Source organism: Sander lucioperca, chromosome 19 (assembly GCF_008315115.2).
Source record: "Sander lucioperca isolate FBNREF2018 chromosome 19, SLUC_FBN_1.2, whole genome shotgun sequence".
NCBI classification, from domain to species: Eukaryota; Metazoa; Chordata; class Actinopteri; order Perciformes; family Percidae; genus Sander; species Sander lucioperca.
In genome coordinates this window covers 14,602,006-14,625,672 of record NC_050191.1, presented here as the reverse complement: position 1 = coordinate 14,625,672, position 23,667 = coordinate 14,602,006, and the positions used below count along the sequence as shown (strand labels likewise).

The 23,667-nt window shown below is 44.9% G+C and overlaps 1 protein-coding gene across 1 annotated transcript; it reads right to left on the bottom strand.

Moving 5' to 3' along the window:
* Positions 1–19,405: 19,405 nt before the first annotated feature.
* LOC116064556 (stromal cell-derived factor 1-like) lies at positions 19,406–19,896 on the bottom strand. The gene has a single exon (XM_031319792.2). It carries the CDS (start codon positions 19,849–19,851, stop codon positions 19,543–19,545), a length of 309 nt encoding a protein of 102 aa, XP_031175652.2. The 5' UTR covers positions 19,852–19,896; the 3' UTR covers positions 19,406–19,542.
* Between the last annotated feature and the right edge of the window lie 3,771 nt (positions 19,897–23,667).

Below are 23,667 nucleotides of genomic sequence, written 5' to 3'. Positions count from 1 at the left end.
GTGTGTGTGTGTAATAAAAGTGTTTAGTAGGATGAGAACGAGGTTTGTGTCTTTCCCCTTTCCCTTACCCTTTCTGTTTTACTACCACAAGCCAGGCCAGGGTCCCCCGAATACCATGGAATGGGTCACAGACACCCGAAGGCCAGAGCCACGGTAGTAGAGAAATACCATGGAATGGGTCACAGTGACCCGAAGGCCAGAGCTGCGGTAGTGGAGAAATACCACGGAATAACGTACGAGTCACAGTGACCCGAAGGCCAGAGCTGCGGTAGTGGAGAAATACCATGGAATGGGTCACATAGACCCGAAGGCCAGAGCCGCGGTAGTGGAGAAATACCATTGAATACTGATCAGGGTCACAGTGACCCGAAGGCCAGAGCTGCGGTAGTGGAGAAATACCATTGAATAATGTACGGGTCACAGAGACCTGAAGGCCAGAGCTGCGGTAGTGGAGAAATGCCATGGAATACTGGCCAGGGTCACAGTGACCCGAAGGCCAGAGCTGCTCAAGTGGAGAAATACCAGCGAATAACGTATGGGTCAGAGAGACCCGAAGGCCAGAGCTGCGGTAGTAGAGAAATACCACGGAATAATGTATGGGTCACAGTGACCCAAAGGCCAGAGCAGCGGTAGTGGAGAAATACCATGGAATAACGTGCGGGTCACAGAGACCCGAAGGCCAGGGCCGTGGTAGTGGAGCAATACCATTGAATACTGGCCAGGGTCACAGTGACCCGAAGGCCAGAGCTGCGGCCGTGGAGAAATGCCATGGAATACTGGCCAGGGTCACAGTGACCCGAAGGCCAGAGCCGCGGTAGTGGAGAAATACCAACAAATAACGTACGGGTCAGAGAAACCCGAAGGCCAGAGCTGCGGTAGCGGAGAAATACCACGGATTAACGTATGGGTCACAGTGACCCGAAGGCCAGAGCTGTGGCAGTGGAGAAATACCATTGAATACTGGCCAGGGTCACAGTGACCCGAAGGCCAGAGCCGCGGTAGTGGAGAAATACCAACAAATAACGTACGGGTCAGAGAGACCCGAAGACCAGAGCTGCGGTAGCGGAGAAATACCACGGAATAATGTATGGGTCACAGTGACCCGAAGGCCAGAGCTGCGGCAGTGGATAAATACCATGGAATACTGGCCAGGGTCACAGTGACCAGAAGGCCAGAGCTGCTCAAGTGGAGAAATACCATGGAATACTGGCCAGGGTCACAGTGACCCAAAGGCCAGAGCTGCTCAAGTGGAGAAATACCAATGAATAACGTATGGCTCACAGTGACCCAAAGGCCAGAGCTGCGGCCGTGGAGAAATGCCACTGAATACTGGCCAGGGTCACAGAGACCCGAAGGCCAGAGCTGCTCAAGTGGAGAAATACCACTGAATAACGTGCGGGTCACAGAGACCCGAAGGCCAGGGACGCGGTAGCAGAGAGAAATACCATGGAATAACGTATGGGTCAAAGAGACCCGAAGGCCAGAGCCTCGGCTGTGGAGAAATGCCATGGAATAACGTATGGGTCACAGTGACCCAAAGGCCAGAACTGCTGAAGTGGAGAAATACCATGGAATAATGTATGGGTCAAAGAGACCCGAAGGCCAGAGCTGCGCTAGTGGAGAAATATCACTGAATACTGGCCAGGGTCACAGAGACCCGAAGGCCAGAGCTGCTGAAGTAGAGAAATACCATGGAATAACGTATGGGTCACAGTGACCCGAAGGCCAGAGCTGCGGTAGTGGAGAAATACTATTGAATAACGTGCGGGTCACATAGACCCGAAGGCCAGGGCCGCGGTAGTGGAGAAATACCATGGAATAACGTATGGGTCACAGTGACCCGAAGGCCAGAGCCTCGGTAGTGGAGAAATACCATTGAATAACGTGCGGGTCACATAGACCCGAAGGCCAGGGCCGCCGTAGTGGAGAAATACCATGGAATAACGTATGGGTCACCGAGACCCGAAGCGCAATGCCAGGCCAATAAAAAATGTCAAATAAACTGAACGGGTCATTGTGACCCGATGGACAACATAACTGGCCAGGGTCACAGTGACCCGAAGGCTAGAGCTGCGGCACTGGAGAACTACCACTGAATACTGGCCAGGGTCAGAGAGACCCGAAGGCCAGAGCCGCAGCCGTGGAGAAATACCATCGAATAACGTGCGGGTCACAGTGACCTGAAGGCCAGAGCTTCGGTAGTAGAGAAATACCACTAAAAGACTGGCCAGGGTCACAGTGACCCGAAGCGCAACGCCAGGCCAATACAAAAAGTCAAATAAACTGAACGGGTCATTGTGACCCGATGGACAACATAAGGGATAAAACACCCTACGTGCTCACCGGACCCCAGATGGATAGGACTCATGGTGTGTCTAGCCGAGTGGCAGGGGCGGAGGGGGATCGCAGACGCGGTAGCCCCGCTGCTTGGCCTCCACGCCCGAAGAGCCTTGTAACAAACGTGTAAACGAATACACGGTGTGGCTCACGGTGCGAGGCGTAGAGAACCAAGACGCCATAGTATGAAACCCCAATCAACCGCTGACACTGTCCAAAGTTGTTGGCGCATATGCGAAGCTGAGCAGAGAGATCATCACGCGCTCGCACGAAGAGTCCCTGAACGCGTTGAATTTGCTCCAGGACTTTGTGGCCCTCATGCTCCGGTACCCCGTTGTGCCGAAGCTGGCCATGGACACCAAGGAGTGTCCCGAGTGTTTCTTCGAGGCGGAGATAACCGCGGACACATGGAAGGACGTGAGGTGCAAGATGTCGTGCTACCACTTCATGCTGAGGCACGAACAGTTTATGTGCGCGCAGACAGACACCACTCCGGCCTCGGAGGACACAGGCGCTCTCAGCATTGACGACACTGGGGAAATGGTGAGAGCCAGACCCTGCGGTAGCGTGTTCATGACCGACGAGGCCGAGGACAGTGGCGAGGCAGGTGAATGTCTAAAACCCATGCGGTTTCTCGAGCAGTTGGAGGCGGGATGAGATAACCAAACAGAAAACGTTGGGCAAAGAAATATTCCACGAACTGAAATCTCACAGCCACACACTCGAGGAACTGGAGGCCCCCAGGTATCTGAGCGCCTACCCGTTGCCTTTACCAATTTTACGGCTCGTTGAACAGGAGCCGCGCGAGAGCCCAAGTCCTGTCGGAACAGTACCCCGAGCTGAGCCGGGACAGGCTCCGGGCTCAGCGCAACGTCGAAGAACTGCGACTGAACCTAAGGTCCACAGCCTCAACGGGTAACAATGACAAGCTGCTCTCGCATGTGTGCATGGCGATGATAGGTCCCGTGCGAAGATACAAGCCTAGGTACAACTTAACGGCTGAGAGAGTCGTGTTATTCAAGCACCTGATAGCTTCGGGCTTTCCTATAGAGATCGCATCGAGTCTGGTGAAGAGCATAAGCGATTCCAAGAGAGTGTCTATGATCGCGTTGCCTTTGGCCAAGGGGGTTGAGCTACAGTTGAAAAAAAACGTTCAACCTACCACATACAACAGAAAGATAGCTTCCCTCATATGGTTATTCTCGCACATCACGGCATATTGCATGCTTCGACAGCTGAGTCATGGCTACGTGCGAATGGGAGACTCACCCGAGGACATGGCCTGCGATGGGCTCTACGTGTTCGACCAAGATCACGTGGGCTTCAGATTGTCCCCGGGGCCCGAGCTCTCAGACGTGAACGAGGTCCGTGCAACAGGACCAGCAGCCTATAGAGGCTCTTTTTGCCAATAGAGTCATCAGAGCCGGACCCGAGCAGTCTTACGAGGCACTGGTGCAGTTTGGTAACGCTCCCATAACCGGCATGGTGAATCTACAGTGGAAATGCGAGGCTATGGAAAGACACAGCTCTGAGCGCTCAAAATACTCTGCTATCAAGTTCAACAAAATACTCAGCGAGTATGTGGCGAGGAGGCAGAATCGGAACACAGTGGGCGCCAAGGGTTATAAGCCGCCGCAGCCGCAGCAACAGGGGCAGCAGCGTAGAGCTACGGGTACAATCAAGTGGAAAAGACCTGTCTGCATGCAAAAGAACAACGAAAGCACTGGGAAAACACCCAGGCGAAGAGGACCACAAGCACAAGGATTGCCTGTACCCCCGTGAACCGATCATCCAGAGACTTGACGGTTCCTGCTTGTCATTCATTTATCGTATTTTGTATGTATGCACGCAATTGTCTGAATAAAGTACCTTGACCAAACATGAATTGCGTCCCTTTCTTCTTCATTGTTGTGTGTGTCTCATATGAACTAACCAACCAAGGAAACATTGTGTCATGAGAGTGATATTTTATTGTACAGTCACATAGCATCCACAACACATAGGCCACATGTACATCACAATTGAACACCAAGGCATCATAGCATCAATGGGAGCAATGTTTATGCGGTCCAGGTCGAGGCTACTACGAGTGCTCTAAACACATCACTTTCTCCTCGAGTCTCCCCTCGTGCCTTTCGTAGTACCCCGCGTAGCAAGGAGTCTTCCTTTTCCCCGTAAGTGGCGCACTCGTCTTTGTTTGGTGAAAAGATGACTCCGGTCGATGTTGGGGGCGATTTCGAACCTTTCGAGGTTTCCTCATTTGCTCGCCGTGGTCCCGGGGAGACCAGCTGTGACCGTGAGACATGGACTCAATGTTGTTCTCAGAGTAGCTAGCGTCTGAAATGTATTTGTCCAAGGTGACTGTGACCACAATGGGCAAGGAGCTTCCGAGATCGCCGTTGGCTAGCACCCCCTTTACAAACTAAGCACATAATCACTAAAGTCCTGTTGTTGTTAAATAGGTCACAGAGTACGCAATGTTTTAAATAGGGGAAAAGACACAGCGCCAGTACGTTCCTCTGAACTCCAACTGAGGCTTCTGAAATACGAGCAGGGCTACAACGGGGCACGGCGACTCTGATGAGCGCGCCTGATATTGGGTTTGCGTGGCCATGGATCGTATCAAAGAGCAACTAGAAGCCGAGCACACGTGCCTGCTGCTGTGTGTTGGGCACACGTAGCCCCGAATGTGGTCTCTGAAAGAACATTCGTTCTCGACGCAGTAGCTCACTCATTGCGGATCCTCTATTAACGCTGTATGGGAATGATACATGCTGGGTCCGCTGAGACTCGGCCCCGGTTGGCTGTCCTTTCTCTATTGTCTTTTTTTTCCCTTTCCTTTCCTCTTCTGTCACGTCTCGATCCACCTTCTTCTGGGAGCCAACTCTGCCCCTCTCACATGTGAACCGTTGCAATAACCAGTGTCACTACGAGTGTGATCCTAACCCGTGTCCACATCTTGTGTCTTCACAGGCTAGCAGAGGACAGAGCGCGGACCTCATTCTCGTGGTCGAGGACATCCGCGGAGAAAACGGGGAGCCGCCTTACCACGTAGTCTCACAGAGCTTCAAGTGTAGGCGTCACGAGACAGAGCCGGGACTGACGTGCGCTTGCCTCGGGGTGTACTGTCCTCAACACATATCCGTAGACAACCATCTGAAGGAGCTGATGAACATGGTCACGCCAAAGGGATTCGAGAATGAAGTCACGGGAAGCAGCAGCACGTCGTCCACTGACACCAAGACCGACAACACCACTCCCTTCGAGTCCTTGGTCATAAACAAGTTCCTGTCGAACAACAGCGTCACCCTGGACCACATGAGACGGGCGTCCGTGGTCAGAGCCTACCTGTGAATTTCACCATCCACCCTGTTACCGCTAGCGAAATAATGGTGTGAATAGATCCTCTTGTCCGCTCGCTCTCCTTGATGACGGCCATGTACTTTAGGGCTCCGCTGCGAATGGTCTTGGCCGACGCGAACGCTGCCAGCACCATATCACAGTACCCCTTCCAGTTGCAGCTCGAGATACACCTGTGCACGAACTGCTCTGGGACATGGTTTCCGATCGCGAGTGTTACAGCCCTGCACTGTAAAAAAAAAAAGTTATTTCACTGGAATTCACTGTATAATTTTACGGATTTTTTCCGTTTTTTCTACATTAAGTGTTAATGCCAGAAAAATACAGAAAAATACTTTTATTTTAAAAAAACCCCATTAAATTAAGGTTTTAGTCTGTAAATTGATATAATGAGATAATATAGTTGTTTAACAGGATAATTCCATTGCTTAACGGTCTTGAAAGTTAAATTACATTGAATTTTATGTAAAAAGACAAGAAAAAAACATAATTTTATGGTGTGTAAAATTGAGGTCTCTTTCTGGTTTTTTACTGTTAAACCTTAAATTTAATGTAAAGAAACGTTAAAAAACAATCGTGAAAAAACGGTAAAAAGTCTGGCAGCAAAAGTTGCCAAACACTTACCGTGAAATGACAGTAAAAAACCTTATGTTATTCTACAAAGAATTTATTTTTAAAATACAGATATCTACTGTACATTTTCTGTATTTTCACAGTCCAACTACTGTAGATTTAAAAAGAATTGTAATCAAAAAACATATTTAGAATGTTAAACAAATGTATAAATCTGTACAAACACTGAAAAATATTGCAAAATACCTTAAAATTACATAATTTAAATGAAAACTGCTGTTTTCATACGGTTTTCTTTGGTAAATTCACAAGATTATTCAATCCATCCACAAGAACTCCCTGTTAAAGTACAGATTCCTGGATGTAAAACACATAAAAATTATGTAAAATGACTTTCAAATACCCTCCTTTAGGCGTTTATTTTATGATTATCCAATCTATTTACGGTAAATTCCTGTTTAATACGGTTTTTTTTACTGTACAAAAAAGAGAAGATAATGGGATAATACCTTCCAGAAACATTGTAATAATAGTCATTACTTTATATAAACAATATTTTAGAGTATTTACAAGCAACTCTCCAATATATCTACATACTTTTACCATTAATGTATGTTGTTTACTTTAAATAAACATTCATTTATAGTTATTTACATGTCAAATTAATGTAAAATTACCCTATTTGACAGCCCATTAATAGTATTTTAAAAGCTTTAGGCATTTATTTTACATGATTATCCAATCAATTTACAGTAAATTCCTGTTTAATACTGGTTTTCTACTGTACAAAAAACAATATGTGATAATAACTTGCAGAACCATTATTTTATAGTCATTACTTTATATAAACGTTACAATCAACTCTTCATTATGTCTACAGGCTTTTCCCCATAAATGTATAAGGGTTTACTTTATATAAACAATATTGTATAGTGTTAAAAAGAAACTATCTAATATACTGTACTTTAATCGTTAATATATCAGGTTTACTTCATACAAACAATACTTTATAGTGATTAAATGCAACTATTCAATATATCTACAGACTTATCCCATTAATGTACTGTGTGTTTACTTTGTAAAAATATTTGACAATATTTACAATTAACTATCCAATATATGCATCAGCGACTCTTCAGAGGGTAAATTTTGGTATAATGTATAGGGGTCCATTTTAGCTTATTCAATGTGGTCTCATACTGTGTGTTAGTGTTTTAATCGCTGTCAAACTTCATCCTGGCCAGTGTCTCTTAATGCAAGTCTACTAAATTCTAGCAATAGAGTAGGACTTGTATTTAGCTTTGCAGTTATTTGAAGAGGGGTTAACAGAGGTACTGAGACAGGTAGGACCAGCCATACCCGTTTAATGCATTGAATGAGGCTGACATGAACCCTCACTGCATGGCCTCAACAACTCCACAGCAAAAACCCACAAGCAATTGTTCTCAATTATAGTTGGATCAATGTAATTATATTAGAAACTACACTACTGTAGTATTTTGCAAGCATATTTATGGTAATACAAACAGTAAAACAACTTGGCAGCACACAAGCTTAAAAAGCTATAGGACTACTGCACCAAATCACCACTGGTGACAAAGATGCTGTATTTAGATCTGTCTTTGTAAAAATAAACATTCTTTCACCTAAATATTTGTGGAAACAAAGCCATAGCTTCAGTTATGGGAATGCATAAGAGACAAGAGTCAACCTAAACTACAGGCCTTGGATGTACATGATGTCTATTTTAGTCCAAGTCTGTGATATGCTCATCACTATATAATCATGTTTTGGTCTGGTGAATTAGTTGACAAAAGAATCGTGCAGCCACAGTTCACATCACATAGGCCCACAACCCTATAGGCCTACAGGATGACGATACAGTACACAGAGAGCCAGGCAGCCTGCAGCCTGGGTAAGCCTACATCTTCACCATCCTAATATTTTAGGGGGCATCTGATGTTCTTGCCTCATTTCACTTCCGTGGAGGCCATGGGCCTATTTCAGATTCATGGCCCAACATCTTTTTCCATTGACTGCTTACTTTGCTGATGTCTGCGGTGATGTCTCATACTGTGTCCACTCTGGCTTTTGATGTTTGTTCCTGTCTATGTCATGCAAACAGCTCAGAGCATGAGCTTCCCTCTTATGTGGGGTAGAATGAATATTCACGCATGTCCCGTACCTTAAATGCCTCACCAAGACCTCGGTGATCTGACCACCCCTGCCTCTGAAATTACACTACAATTTCCATTGACTTGCAATGGTTACACAGGCATTGATGCACATATTGGGCAATGTGTGTTTCATTAAGGTGTAACATTAATAAGTTAAATGGATTGCCTGTGCCACAGCTATGCTACACTTTTATAAGGGGTGGAAAATCAATATTAATGCACACCAGTACCTCAAATACAGTATGTACCTGCTTGCCTAACTTGCACACCACCTAACCTAACTTGTTCCGCTAGTTCCAACCCTCATACAGTTTAATTCAACCCTGCGTTGATAGGAAAGTGTGTCCCCTCCTATGAAAGTCATGCCTACCGACAAACAGTATGGACATCTGCAACATTATGCTTATTTGAGAAATTATCTGTGATTTCATTTCAAAACTTAAGGAGTAGGCTTTTCATAAAAGGCTGTTAATCCACTTTAAAAGGAGTCTTCCAATACAAACTCCAAACTGTTTTAGGCAAGGCTCAGTGAATGTTATGAAAATAAGCAATTCAGAAATTTGGGGACGTTTTTACTGTTTTTCCCAATTTCCCACAGTCAGAAACTAATATGCATGCGGGACAGACCTCTTTTTAATGTATTTGGTGTACTTCAAATAGAATATGTAGCATACACGTTCTTTTCCTTATGAAGTTAAAATTGTTGTTAAAACAATTTTTCTTAATATTAAGACCCAAAGTGAGTCACAGTGTTCAACAAAATGCAAGGTCATTGTGCAGTCTACTTTCTACAGGTCAAAGGGAACAAAGAGTTTTTCATGGGCTGAGGTAATATACTGTGAATAAAGACAGGGAGGACACAGTATGAATAAAGCTTTGCATTGGTGTGCAATATATTTTTTTTCAATTTAGCAATACATGCAATGTGTGAAAGATTGGGAAGGGATGCTAGGGCTCAACAGTTCAACCAAGGCTTCTAGCATCAACGTGAACATTGATAATCAGGGCGTGAAGTGATGTAAGACCTTAAAATGGTTGAAAAAACAGAAATGTAAACAGAAATGGTCTCTTTAGTCTAGGCTACGTGCTTCAGTAAAGTGCGCGCAGATTCAAATAATTGAATGTTGCACAATCATTGGATGAATCATGCCGGGCAGAGACGATCTTGACCAATGATATTGTTTGACTTCATGGGGGGCTGTGCTAACGTCAAACTCATCTCGACGCAGAGACAGTGTGGATAATAATGTAACGCAGGAGTCAGGACTTCTCCACGATGATTCACATTCAGCTTTCACTTAAGGTAAAGTAATACTTTTCTTTTTATGTACATGCAGTTTCCTCACGAGATATCAACTGGACACGAGTTAAGATAACACTTGCATACGTTTCACAATTTTAAAATGTCAGCAGGGATAACGTTAGCATTTGCCGTTTATGTGCCTTATCAAAGTGTGTCTGGCGTTAGCTAATGTTACATTAAGACTGTCCTTATGTAATGTTAGCCTTGAATGTGAACCAGCACCAATCGTAATTTTAGCTAGCTAGCTAGCTAGCTAAATATATAACTAGCTAGCTAGCTAAATATATAACAGTTAACTAGACAGTTAGACAGTTTAGCAGGTCAGCTTGATTTGCTGGGTACTAGCTAATACTAGTAATTAAAGAAACGTTATAACGCTCCGTTGCTCCTAACGCTAGTAGTTAACATTACTGTTAACTAACCGGTAACCCGCCGTTTAACGTTACCACCTAGCTAGGTTATGCCTCAAGTTTACATAAGCTATCTCAGCTGACTAACTTTACGTTGGTTCTACTTTATGAACGGTGAACCACACGTTGTAACAACAACAAGTTACAACTTGACATTAAACGGAGCGTCTGCTTTGTGGACCACAACATCTTAATTTGAACGTGATCGTTATTTTCACTCATGATTCAGTGTGTCCAACTTAACATTACCATTCTGTCTTTCCAGAGAGAAGATTTCCATTCCCGCTTTCCACATAAAAATAAATGGACAGGGAATTGAACAAATTCAGAAATAAGATATAGGCTACCTGCTGTATTTATAACTGTTTCTTCCTCCAGACAATTGCACTCAGTCTGTAATTAAATATGTATTTTAAGTTTAATTTTTGCTGCAAATCAAAATAAATAAATACCTGGTGGTCAATGCTGGCAAGCCTCCACAAATAAATCTATGTATACTACTGTTACAGTAATGTTCAAATCTCACCCTAATTCTTTAATCCTTGTTTAGGCAAGATGGAAGAAAGAATACCAAGATAAGAAGATCAAGAAGATAAAGAAAGCTAAAGTAAATAGATGTTCACCCTACAGTATCACACGTTATCATCGGTACCTTACCACATCTTTCTCACCCATGTTATGGCTCTCATTCTGTGTTCAGTTTGACAAGGATCAACAGACCAGACAGCTCTCCCACAGCCAGCCTGAGAACCTGCTTTACGGTCTGAATAGCCTGGGTGAAGTTGAAGACTCGTGCATCAGATGGCTGAGAACAGGATAGCCCAGAGCAAGAGGGAGCCCAGCAGAGGCTAAGAAGGAGGCAGCAAAGGAGTTCACAAACACACATACAGCTAATGGAGGTACCGAATGACAGGTCCATTTCAGAAAGCAGGTTTAGTGAAAACTCTGAGTTTGTTAACCCTGAGATGAGGGTAATTCTGGGTTTTCCGTTTCAGAAAGAGAGGTAACCTAACCTCGGACTCTGTGAACCTAACCTAGTCGGGAACAGGTTTTCTTCTTTCAGTCTCCTCCCTCTGACACAGCTCTCTTTCATTTCATCATTCATAATTGCAGTCTGTATCAGGCGCATTTTAGCGCAGTTTGTTATCGGCATGAATAAAAAAACAGGGTTGGTTTATTAACCATGTTAGGCAGATTATAAAACTTTTTTTTTTCTCAAAACATGCAATGTCCTTTTGTCGACGATCCCGGTGATGTAGAAGCTGTATTACTTTGCAGGGAGTTAAACATACGTCAGGAGATGATATTGAGGCCCCGACGCATTTTAATTTCCAGATAAATACCTATTTGAGCGGTACCGTTTTTTTCTTCCCAGTCTATCAGTTATGTAGCTTACATAACCTTATCATCCTCATATCACTAACGTCACCCATCGTGGACATGCTCTACATCCCAGCACATTATTTGTGTCACATTACATCTTTTTGCAAACAACAGTTTTCTTTATAACATTGGTGATGTGGAGCATATTGGTAAAGCTACTGTAGCAAAGCTCCGTCAGAAGAGTGTGACTCACTCTGAAACGTTTTTTAAACGTTTGTGTAGTGTTCCCTGGACACAAACCAGTGAGAGACATTAAAAAAGAGTTCCACAGTATTGCAGGTGAAAGATGTAAACCCTTTGAAATATTAGATTATGAATTATAGTTCTGTTGATGATGGTGCTGCAACCTCAGAATGGGATTAGTAGGCCTAGGACTTTTATAGATTATAGGTTCAATACCATTTCACCAGTAATATTATACTTATGATTAAATATGATATTAATACACTATATTGGAACTAACGCATTTACTCTAGCAGCAATTTTCTCCCACGCAAATTCTCTCTTTTAAAGCAGCCTCTGTGTTGCTTTTTTAACTAAATACATGTTCAAACTCGCTGTATGTGCAGTATTTCTGCCCACCAGTTTGTTTGTGGTTGTTACCATGGTGAATCGTAGTATCATGGCTCCATTCATGCTGCCTGAAACTGAAAACTCAGAGTTTCCATCTCAGGGTAAATCAACTCAGATATCAGGGTTACACTCAGAGTTTGTTAAACCTCCTTCCTGAAATGGGCCCCTGCATTGTTAACGGTTGCTTTACCTGGTCTGTGCTTGTAAATAAATATGAACCGGACGTGGATTTGTAACATTGTTACACCCCTTTTTGTTGGTACAGCCTTACTTGAGTCTAAACACAGTGACTTGGGACTTGTTCAAGACGGTGAAGGTTAAGATTTGTGACTTGCACATGTGTGACTTAAGACCGTTACACACTGGGGGCGTGACGAATAAGCGACGCCAATATGCAAAATAATCGCCTGTGAATATTTCATATCAAAACTATTCACACCGGCAGCGATGCAAATTTGTGACAGTTTCCAATAAAAGGTTTGGATATACACGCCAGCTCATCTACAATGTCAGTAGGACAGATGCTGAAGAGAGCGAGAAAGTGACGGAAGATGTGGTGTGAGCGGACGAGAAAGAGAGAGCAGTCGGAGCAGAGGAGAGTTAACGTTTAGTGGTGAAGATATGAAGTGATTGTACAGCAGCTAGATTCTGCAGTTTGACAACAAATAAATGCAGCAGCTCCTCAAAAGCACCAAAAGGTGTCCTGTCTGGTTTCCAGGCTGCTGAGTGGAGGGACGGGGGCTAGCTTCGGATACGTCCCAGGAAAAGCTGTAACACTAAGCTACTGTAAGCTATTTATTGAGTTTCCTCTAACTCTGAGTATACAGTTAATACTCAATTGAATTCCCTCTGCAAAACAGTGTAGCATATGTCTCAGGCTTATTGTGAAAGGTAAAAACGGTAAGAATGTTTCTGGCATACGCTGCCATTGTAAAGGTTGAAAGGAGTAATAAAGTTTGCTGACGTACAGTCTGTAGTTGGGACAGCAGCCTCCGTGTTGTTGTTTGGTGATCCTCATAAGTAAACACTACTTGTGACAAAAACAACAGTTCGAAAAAATATATTGACATGCGAAATAATCGTCCCTGGTGTGCAATGGTCTTTAATCTCACCTCTGATATTTTTGATTAAGAGCTACTCTCTGGCGAAGCCACAAACCAGAAATGTAAGACTCAAACTATGATGTCATCAGGTTACTAAGCTGCTTCATAGACAATGAATGTGAAACTAATTTTGTAGAATAAAAAAAAACCAAATGAGGTTTATTCTATGTTAGCGTTTTATTTCTGAAACAGAAACTCTACCCGTTACCTCTGAACATCCCCCTGGGTGATCTCAGTGTCATCTTTAAAATCTTTCTCAATTCATTGTTTTTGGAAAAGCTCCAGACATTATATCAGATGACATCACAAATTTGAGTTTTTAGATTTTGGAGAGAGTTGTTCATGTTCACTGACATTTTTAACACACATGTATGAATTCCCAAATTGCCCATAGTTCCCCTTTTGCTATAATTCAATGTACCAGACAGTTTTTGCTCCCATAAGTTTATTCATATGTGAACTTTAAGGATAGCACTGTTTAAATAGTGCATTTCTTTGTAAAGCATGCAGTAAATGGTCATTCTATAATACTTTCTGGTTATGATACATCTTAAAATCTCATACATCTCAAATAGGGATCTTCAGTGAATGGATTGGACAATGCTGTAAAATGTCAGCAGAAAAAATTATATATTTATTGCGTGTATAAGTAGTTGATGCAATTGCACTTTTACATAGCCCTTTTGGTTTTTGTACATTCAAAACCCCATTTACTAATGAGGAAGTTGTGAACATATATTGGTTAGTAATAGTAATTACTGTCAAATAATGTTTATGAAATAAATCCCATGCACTTATAAGAAAAGTCTGTAGATATATTGGTGTTGCTTGTTATTACTGTCAAATGAAGTTTATATAAAATAAACATGTATGTACATATAATGGAGAGTTGCTTGTTATTACTGTCAAATAATGTTTATATAAAGTTAACCCCCTACTTCAATGAGGAAAAGTCTGTAGATATACCAGATAGTTGCTTTTAAGTTACTATAAAACAATGTTTATATAAAGTAACCTCATATATTAATAGTAAAGGTATGTAGATATATTGGAGAGTTGCTTCTAAATTACTATAGAACTATGTTTATATAAAGTAAACCCCGTACAATAATGGTAAAAGTATATATATATATTGGATAGTTGTTTGTAATTACCTATAAAGAACAGTTTATATAAAGTAAGCCCCCATACAATAATGAGGTACAGTCTGTAGATATACTGGATAGTTGCTTGTTATTACGGGCAAATAATGTTTATATAAAGTGAACACCCATACAATAATGGTAAAACTATGTGTATGTATTGGATATTTGCTTGTATATATAAAGTAAACCTTGTATATTAATGGTAAAGGTATGTAAATATATTGGAGAGTTGACTTTTATAACTATAAATGAATGTTTATTTAAAGTAAACAACATACATTAATGGTAAAAGTATGTAGATATATTGGAGAGTTGCTTGTAAATACTCTAAAATATTGTTTATATAAAGTAATGACTATTATTACAATGTTTCTGGAAGGTATTATTCCATTATCTTCTCTTTTTTGTACAGTAAAAAAACAGTATTAAACAGGAATTTACCGTAAATACATTGGATAATCATAAAATAAATGCCTAAAGGAGGGTATTTGAAAGTCATTTTACATAATTTTTATGTGTTTTACATCCAGGAATCTGTACTTTAACAGGGAGTTCTTGTGGATGGATTGGATAATCTTGTGAATTTACCAAAGAAAAACGTATGAAAACAGCAGTTTTCATTTAAATTATGTAATTTTAAGGTATTTCTGCAATATTTCTTAGTTTTGATAAAGATTTATACAGTTGTTTAACATTCTAGAAATGTTTTATAACAAGAATTTGTTTTAATTCTACAATAGTTAGACTGTAAAAATACAGAAAATATTTACAGGAAATTTCTGTATTTAAAAAAAGAATTTTTCTGTAAAATAATGTAAGGTTTTTTACTGTAATTTGACGGCAAGTGTTTGGCAACTTTGCTGCCAGACTTTTTACCGTTTTTTTACGATTTTTTTTTTTACAGTGTGGACAACTCGCTGGGAACGTGGAGCGAATCACACGTGTTTTTACCAAGTCCTCGCTTGTTGTAAACGGTGACTAAAGTGTCGATCACGAGTATTCTAGCGGGTGAGAAGGACACGAGCTGACTGTACAGGTTTCTGAGCTGGCCGTGATCCATGTTAGAGTAGAAGAGTACGTTGCGATGGAACATAGTGAACACTATCATGAACTCGTACTGTGATATCAAGTACTCCCATGGTATTCCCATCAACGTTTCAACTTGCTCTCGAGCCGCCAGACATGTGGGACAGAACATGATGATGATGATGATGATGATGATGATGATGATGATGATGATGATGATGATTACTTTGTGTTTGTAGTCAAATCCTCCTGGCCCTAACAGTCTGTGTTATACCTTTCTCTCGTTGTCTGACACCTCCCTAATCCCCCTGTCTGTGCCCTCACCACAGGTTATGGCCCTGGAGGAACTGGAGATACGCGACTTGGATCATGTTACTCGAGTCTACGCTGCTCTGCTAAGCGCTCATGTCAGACTGCTGAAGCTTCTCATGCCCAGAGTCATGTGGAAAGAAGTCCCCGTGGTCATAGTATTTGAACAAAACACCTACGTCAATGCCCTGGTTGATGTGAAACATCTAATCGATCACTCGCTAGCACGCTCCGGGTTCAAGGTGCTGTTCTACAGCAAGTGGTCACATATCAACAACAAGTACATGCTAGGGAAGCACGTGGGAGCAAGCACCAAACTCGCTATGGTTCTCAGTACGGTGTCGGCGATCAATAGAGAAACACTGTATTACTGTGACACCGTCATGTCCCTGGGCTGGGCAGTGTTATCCGAGGCCATAAAGAAAACTAACATACTCGAATCGAGCATGGGCACCGCACAGGGTTCGGGCTCAAGTAGCAAGATGGGCTCCACTAAGGAAGTGTTCATGTACAGGCGCTCGCAAAGGGGAGTCAATTTGGCCACAGATATCACAGCGAGTGTATTGGAGACACGCGATGTGATAACATTGCCTGAGCCTAGGCTCGCCGACAAGACCCACGCACAGCAAGGTAAAGTTCTCCTCGGGAAATTGAGAGAAGAGCTGTCTACGGTCACTATCACCGAGTCCGCTAGAGGTAGCACGGTGACCACAGGGGGCAAGAAATCTGTAAACGGAGAGTACACCAGAGACGACATGCTCTCGGCTTTCTTGCTTCTGTGTCACACGAGAGACGAGATACACAGCCGAGACAGGTCTATCAGACTCGGCGGCGAGGTTTATTGCAACTAGCATGCATGCATGTATGTATGTACTATGTGTGTCGCTGTTTACTATGTGTGCCGCTGTACCTGCAACTTGATCTGATAATAAAGAAAGTACACAATAGAGAGTCTCGGTTGTTGTTTTTTATTGAGTAACTGTGTTACAGACACACATCACGTAGCTAGTAAACATTCAGGGTTTCATAAGCAATAGAACATGGCTCACGTAGCATAAGCACAGGCTGTGTCAAAGCCAAAAACACATTGAGTCACATACACAAAACACAAGAAAGCACAACGTTTGACAAATTCAATCGTTTCACAGATCCTCTTCAAACACGACTCCTTTGGGCCGTTGATAGCAGTCGAAGAAGCGTACACCACTCGGTGTATACCAAAAGCCTGCACCGGATTCTTCGTGGAATTCTAGACCATTGCTGCGCCGATATGCAACCTCGTCTTTGTGACAATAACGAAGAGCGGCATCAGAATCTGAGTCTGAACAATAAGACTCTTCCGTGTCTCGGTCGGAAAAAGAGTCATCCGTGTCAGTCTCTCTGTCTGAAGAAAACACAGGGTCCTGGTCACCAGGTCCTTCGTACCCGGTGTCTGCGTCTTCATTGTACAACGCCTCGTTTTCGTCTGTAACGCTCAGGTCTCTCCGGTACACTGACCTCATTTTACCGAGTACCACGGAAATTGTACCTCCTTTGGCACACGAGTAAGTAGAAGTTTTAGTGTTCCCCATGGTTGCAGTTCTGGTGTAAGGGCAACCTGACTGAGCCGGGTCCATTCGGCTGCAACTTGTGGAATCTAGTGCGATGTGGTGTGACACCTGTGGCGTTGACTCTCACCAGACACCCGCGGCTGAATGGCGAGTCTGTAGCGAGCGTAAAGGAGCTAGCTCGTAGTTTGACGACAAGAGCCCGCGCTACAGTCAGAGATGGGCTACAGTCAATGTTGTAGTCGGTTCTAATTCCAGTCAGAGTTCGACTCCCCTTTATCTAACTCCAGAGCCTTTGGGCAAGACATCCACCATTGAGACAAGTAGAAACCTCCTCTCGGATGAATGTGCAAGCTCTGTGCACAGATGAATTAGCTCTTTGCTCGGATATCACGGACTTCTTGCATCTGTGTCACACAAGACACGAGATACATAGCTGCTAAAGGTCTATCAGACTCTCGGCGGTGAGGTTTATTGCAACTAGCATGCACGCCTGTGTTGTGGTTTTGACTTGATCTGATGATAAAGAAAGTACACCATAGAGAGTCTTTGTTGTGTTTTTTTTCACTTTTTATTGAGTAACTGTGTTACAGACACACATCACATCGGTACACATTCAGGGTTTCATAAGACATAAAACATGGCTCATGTAATTTAAGCACAGGCTTTGTCAAACACACACACACACACACACACAAAACTCATTATTTGGGCCATTGATTGCGGTTGGAGATCTTGATGTTGAAGTTGAGGTCACCGTCTGTATACCAACAGCCTTGAGGTCCACCTTCATTTTCTCGGTACTCTAGGCCATTGCTCCGGCAAAATGTAGCATATTCTTTGGTGAAATAACGAAGTGAGGGATCAGAATCTGAGTCTGACTGAGAAGACTCGTCCGTGTCTCTGTCTGGAGAAGACACAGGGTCCTGGTCACCGGGACGTTCATACCCGGTGTCCGTGTCTCGATCGACAGAACGTGTACCTCGTTGGACACGGGTCTTCACCATGGGATCACCGTTTGCCACGACAACTGAACCTCGTGTGGCACATATTGAAGACCCTGTTACACCGTGTGCCACGACTATTGAACCTCCTCGGGCACATATCGAAGACTTTGTGTTACCGTGTGCAATTACGATTGAACCTCCTTCGGCACATATCGAAGACTTGGTGTTACCGCGGTCCACGACAACTTGGGAACATAGGGAAGGCCCCATTTCACTGTGTACCACGGTAACTGTACTTCCTTGCCCACATGTCGAAAACGTCGTTATACAGTTTCCAGTCGTTACAGTTCTGGCCGGAGGGCCAGAACGTTGCGGAATATAGTGCGAGCGGTGTGACATCTCTGGGATTGACTCTAACCAGACACCCTCAGCTGAAGAGTGAGTCTGTACGGCACACGATTAGGAGCTGGCTCGTAGTTTGGACCAGACCAGAGTCCAGGCTGCAATCAGAGATGGGCTACAGTCACTGTTGTAGTCGGTTCTAATTCCAGTCAGGGCTCGACCCCCACCCATTTATCCTTTTCATCTTTGCCGATGACGTCCACCGCTGAGACAAGTAGAAAACCTCCGATCGGATTCAATGTGTGAGCTCGGGGGGTGGGATGAACATGCAAGCTCTGTGCTGCGGATGAAGTAGCTCTTTGCTCGGATGTCTAATAATCGTAGACACTGCTGCTGCTGCTGCTGCTGCTGCTGCTGCTGCTGCTGCTGCTCTTGCTGCTGCAACGCTGACCCTCATGAGCCTCCGCTGGCCTCATCGGGCTCCTAGCTGTACTGACATCTGACCTGAGCAGCATTCCCCTTGTCCCCTTTGGAGCCCAGCTGCAGTTGGTGTCCGCAGCAATTCTCCCCAAACCTGGGTTGATGTGTGGCATATATCGTTTCGGCGGTTACAGCTGGAGTGTGATACGCGTAGTCTGGACTTCTGGAGCGCACCCTGACATCAGCAACGCCGCACTGGTGCGCCACAAGTTGTTTATCTCGTGGCAACTTCTCTCCTTGTTGCCTCAGTATGACGCGATTACATTTTTCTGTTAAATCTTCTGCCAGTATTTTACGGTCATGTATGACTCGTCCAGGAACTTCTGGATCCTGGACTCGAGGTTCTCCATGCTGAGGCCTTTGGGTTTGGATGTGCGATCAAATGTGTTGCGCCACTTGAGTGTTGAGCTTTGTTAATATCAGAAAGACTAAAAGGAGTGGTAGGTGTGGTATTGTAGAGTGATGCCACAATGGCTTCTATTGCATGCTTAAATGATTCTGTTAACAGACATGTCTTCCATTATTGTTTAGATTTTCTTGTTATTGAGTCTTCTAGATTTCTTCACCTTGTTAATGCCGTTCTTTAAGTACTGCTGCAGCCACATGGTCTCCGGGTTGATGCAAACCTCCCTGTTGTTCTTCAGCTTGGCAATGACTTGGAAGGGGCAGTTTGGTGTGTTGAGGAACTTGAGCGCTTTGACGGAGTGCTCAGGAACCGTGTTCAGGGTTGAACGACAAGAGCACCTCTCTTGCAGACTGATGGGCTTTGCGTTGGAGGTTGGTACCCATGTGGCCACGGACAGCAGAGCCATCAGTGTCAGCAGTTTGACATCCATGGTGGTGGGCTAACAGGCTGCAGGAGGACTGCTCTCTCTCTCTCTTCCTCTGCTACAATTTGGGACACAACCCCAATCCAGGGAAGAACAGATGGGATAATCAGCAACAGCTAGAATGCTAAGCCCCAGCTCGGATGCCTTAATGTAGCTCCGCCAACTCTAGCCTGTCAGACCTTAAATGTTATCTGTCTGCCAGCGACCGAGCTAGGGTGAACATCTCCTGAGACTCTTGTTGAGAGAAGGTGAAATCAAACGTCGACAAACACCCCGCAGTGTGGACAAAGACACACTGTGTTGCCAAAGGCGGTTAGTAAATGGCCCGCTGCTTCCACATTTCATGTACAGTAGTGTATAGTGGTGTGTAGTATAAGTATGTAAAACTGGACACTGTGTCAATAGGCTTATATACCTGTCAGTGTTGCACGTTCTCACGTTCACTTGGGTGTTATTAACCAATGATAGCGTTTGGTCAGACACAGCCAAACCCTGAGACACGCTGAAATTGGTAGCTGGTATCCCAACTCTGCTAGGTCCCACTCAAGTCTAGTATGGCAAACTCAAGAGGACTGTACGGTAACTTCTCTGTGGATTATGTAGTCATTAGAGGGGGTAAACAGAAGCTCAACGCATATGCTCTGTTCCGTGATGTGGTGGGTAAGGACTTTACTTATGACCACTTGTTAGACCTGGACTCCTCATGCACGGGAACTCACGTAACCCCTCTGGACCAAGAAAACCTTGTCAAGGCATACACACAGTACATAACCAATGGACTGAAGATTCTTCCAAAGCCACGGTCCCACGAGCGATGCCGCGTACTGTTTGTATCTTCCAGGTACATAGCCGAACCTTTGGTTGGGATCACTGGGGCTAGAACGGAGATGATACCCTACTTTCTCGACTGTTTTGGCAAGGTGTACATGGTGAATGGGGAATCCCTGTGCCACCCGGACTTTGTGGACAAGGGATCCGTGGATCCGCCACACCATCGGCGCCTGCAGACCGTTCACGCTGCTCTGAACATTTACAAACCAGTCAAGCAGGAAGAGGACGCTGTATTGGATCGGTATCTTGTCTACACAGAGGATCATGTTACTTACATCACAATGTCTCAGTGTGTTATGGGTCTGCATCTAAAGTACAGCTCTAAGTTAGAGGTTAAGAGAAAGCCTCACTGTGAGTATGTGACACAATCACTCGGAGGCCTTACATTTGTCCGTGAATACCACTCGCTGGAAAGTGAGTTTCTGTTAAACAAACTAAGTGCATTGTTGGCCCATTTATTCAAATCCCCTTTGTGCCCTTGCTAAATGTCTGTGACTTGTATGCAATTCCATATGCAATGTGTTACTATCTGTACAGTTCGAATAATAAACATTATATCCTATCAGTCTGTCATGTGGTATTTTTGAACTAGTCTATGGGATCCGCGGGGTCCACGCTCACAGCACAAGCTATTCTGACACCCTATGGTGTCAGAATAGCTTGTGCGAGCGATGCCGCATGCATTCTCTGGGGCATAGTATGACGCTCTCGTCTTTGCCGGAGCTCCAGTTGATCTCTGGGTGTAACACCTCAACGGGGTTGCAATATCCCAAACGAGCGCTGTCCACGAACCCGGAGGACTGCTTATGGCTGCTCGGCAACGTGGTGCGAGATCCCATCGACAACTCCAGGTCCGTGCCTGTTGGCGTGGCTGTCGACTGTGTGAGAACCAGGCTCTCCAAGGACGACCGCGACAGAGAAAGTGAGCAGATGGAGAACGACAGAATGACAGAGTACAATCGCCTGATAACGGACCGTGTGGCACAAGCTGCGCTGATACGGGAGCTGGGACTTGAGGGTGCCAAGGCTAGGATGCGCAGGCTACAGCTTCACGGCGTGTCGTGAGTGTGAAGGACACGTCCGGCTCTGTCATGTACCGATTCGAACAGCTGATTCACAGGGTGTTAGAATATTTCCAAGTCAAGGGCATGAGGATGGAACCCTTTCAGCTAGAGCTCTTCAGGGGTGTGGTGTTGGGTGTCACTAGGAGCCAGTTTGGCGACGCTCTGTTCAAGTACAAGCACGCTCTGCTGGACAAACTGGGCCTAGCCCCTCTGGGCTCAGAGAGCTATGACCACGTCAACCCTGCCCTAAGTCACTGCTACCATGTGGAGAGAGAGTTCTCTCGCTAAGCCAACCCTTACACCCTGTGCCTAGCTCCGAGACAGTGTGGCAAAAGCCTGATGATGAGGCTGATGATGAGGCTGTTGCTGGCCGCGGTGCTCCTGCACTTGGACATCAACGTGATAGTGCAGGCTCAGAATAAACACATGTGCACCACCTTGAGATTGGGCGTGGAGAGTGCCATGGAGGAGCTGCAGCAACTGCCGTCTTTCAGACACACGGAGAAACCCACAGACATCTGCGGCAACCTGGAGAACAGGACCTACAAATTCGACCCGGGTTACGAGGGACCTTCTTATGCTCACTTTTTGTCTTCCAGTAACGATGTGAGTATGACAGTGTGATTGTGACTGCGCGTGTTTCATTTGGGCACGTATACACCTTGCTGTCTATTTCTATTACTATTTCCTATCCTATCCTTTCTGCACTTCCACCGGGTCTGTCCCCGGTACGGGTAAGTTATTGTAATTCACGGGGGTTGTCGGGGTGTTTCCCCTGACTGGAAAGTGAGTCTCAGCACGGCTGAAAACCGACCACGGATGACAGTCCGACCACGGATGACAGTCCGACCACGGATGACAGTCCGACCGCGTCTCACTAGGGGTGTGAAACGTCCGACTGCAGGTGAAACTTCCGACAGTGAACGAGTGTGAGAGGACCGCTGACGCTTCTCTTCACCGTCCCGAATATCTTGCTAACTTTTGTACACTAGTGTGCCCTAGTAAGCCATGGCGTCTACCACAAAAGCACACGGACTAAAGGGAAGAAAAGCCCTTGCCACTGGGGACAGCCATTCATCAAGGCCTCCTGCTACGTGCTACGTGACCCGAGGGAGTGTCAAGAATGAATGGCACGTTTGGAACACCATGGCCATAGCTCTTGTCTTGCACAAGGGTGACTCGCTGTGCATCTGCGTGGTTGCCTCTAGTTTTGAAACTATGACCTGCCACTCTGCACGAGTACTTCGGAACTTCACAGTCGGCGGACCGGTGGCTACCCAGGCTGCTCTTGAGGACATGTGCATGTCCAAGGGTGTCAAGTGTGCAAGCTTTTTAGAGCATTACACACAGAACGCCCAGGACGAGGAACTGAAGCTCGGCGCGCAAGTGTGCTCACTCTTTATCGACACGGTAGGTGAGATGCTCACCAGAAAGTACGACATCATGCACCACTACCCGTTATTCAACCGAGCCCTAGGTCTGCACTACTCCATACATCAGGGTAACCTGACCACGAGAGACATGACGGCCACGGGAGGGCTACTCGACAAGAGTGTCGAGGCTCATCGGTCTCTCCATGGGATCCCGTTGACGGGGCACGATCACATCTTGTTTTCTCAGTGGAACTACCCTGACAACAGGGAGGAGCGGCCTGAACTTGAACAGGAATGCCCAGGGCTGACTGGAGGAGAGGAACCCTCGTCGAGTCGTCACGGGGAGACACTAGACAATCTCGACGAACTAGACGACGAACGTCAAACCGTACCGGCTGAGCTGAGCACCAGGAACCCGAGATGTCTTGTCTCCCCATGTCCCAGGGAAGAAATGGCCACCGTGAACACATTCAACAACCTCGCGGGGACCCTGACGGACGGACCGAGGACTTTCCCTTACAGCTTTAGTGTGCACACGGGCCACGATCTGAAAT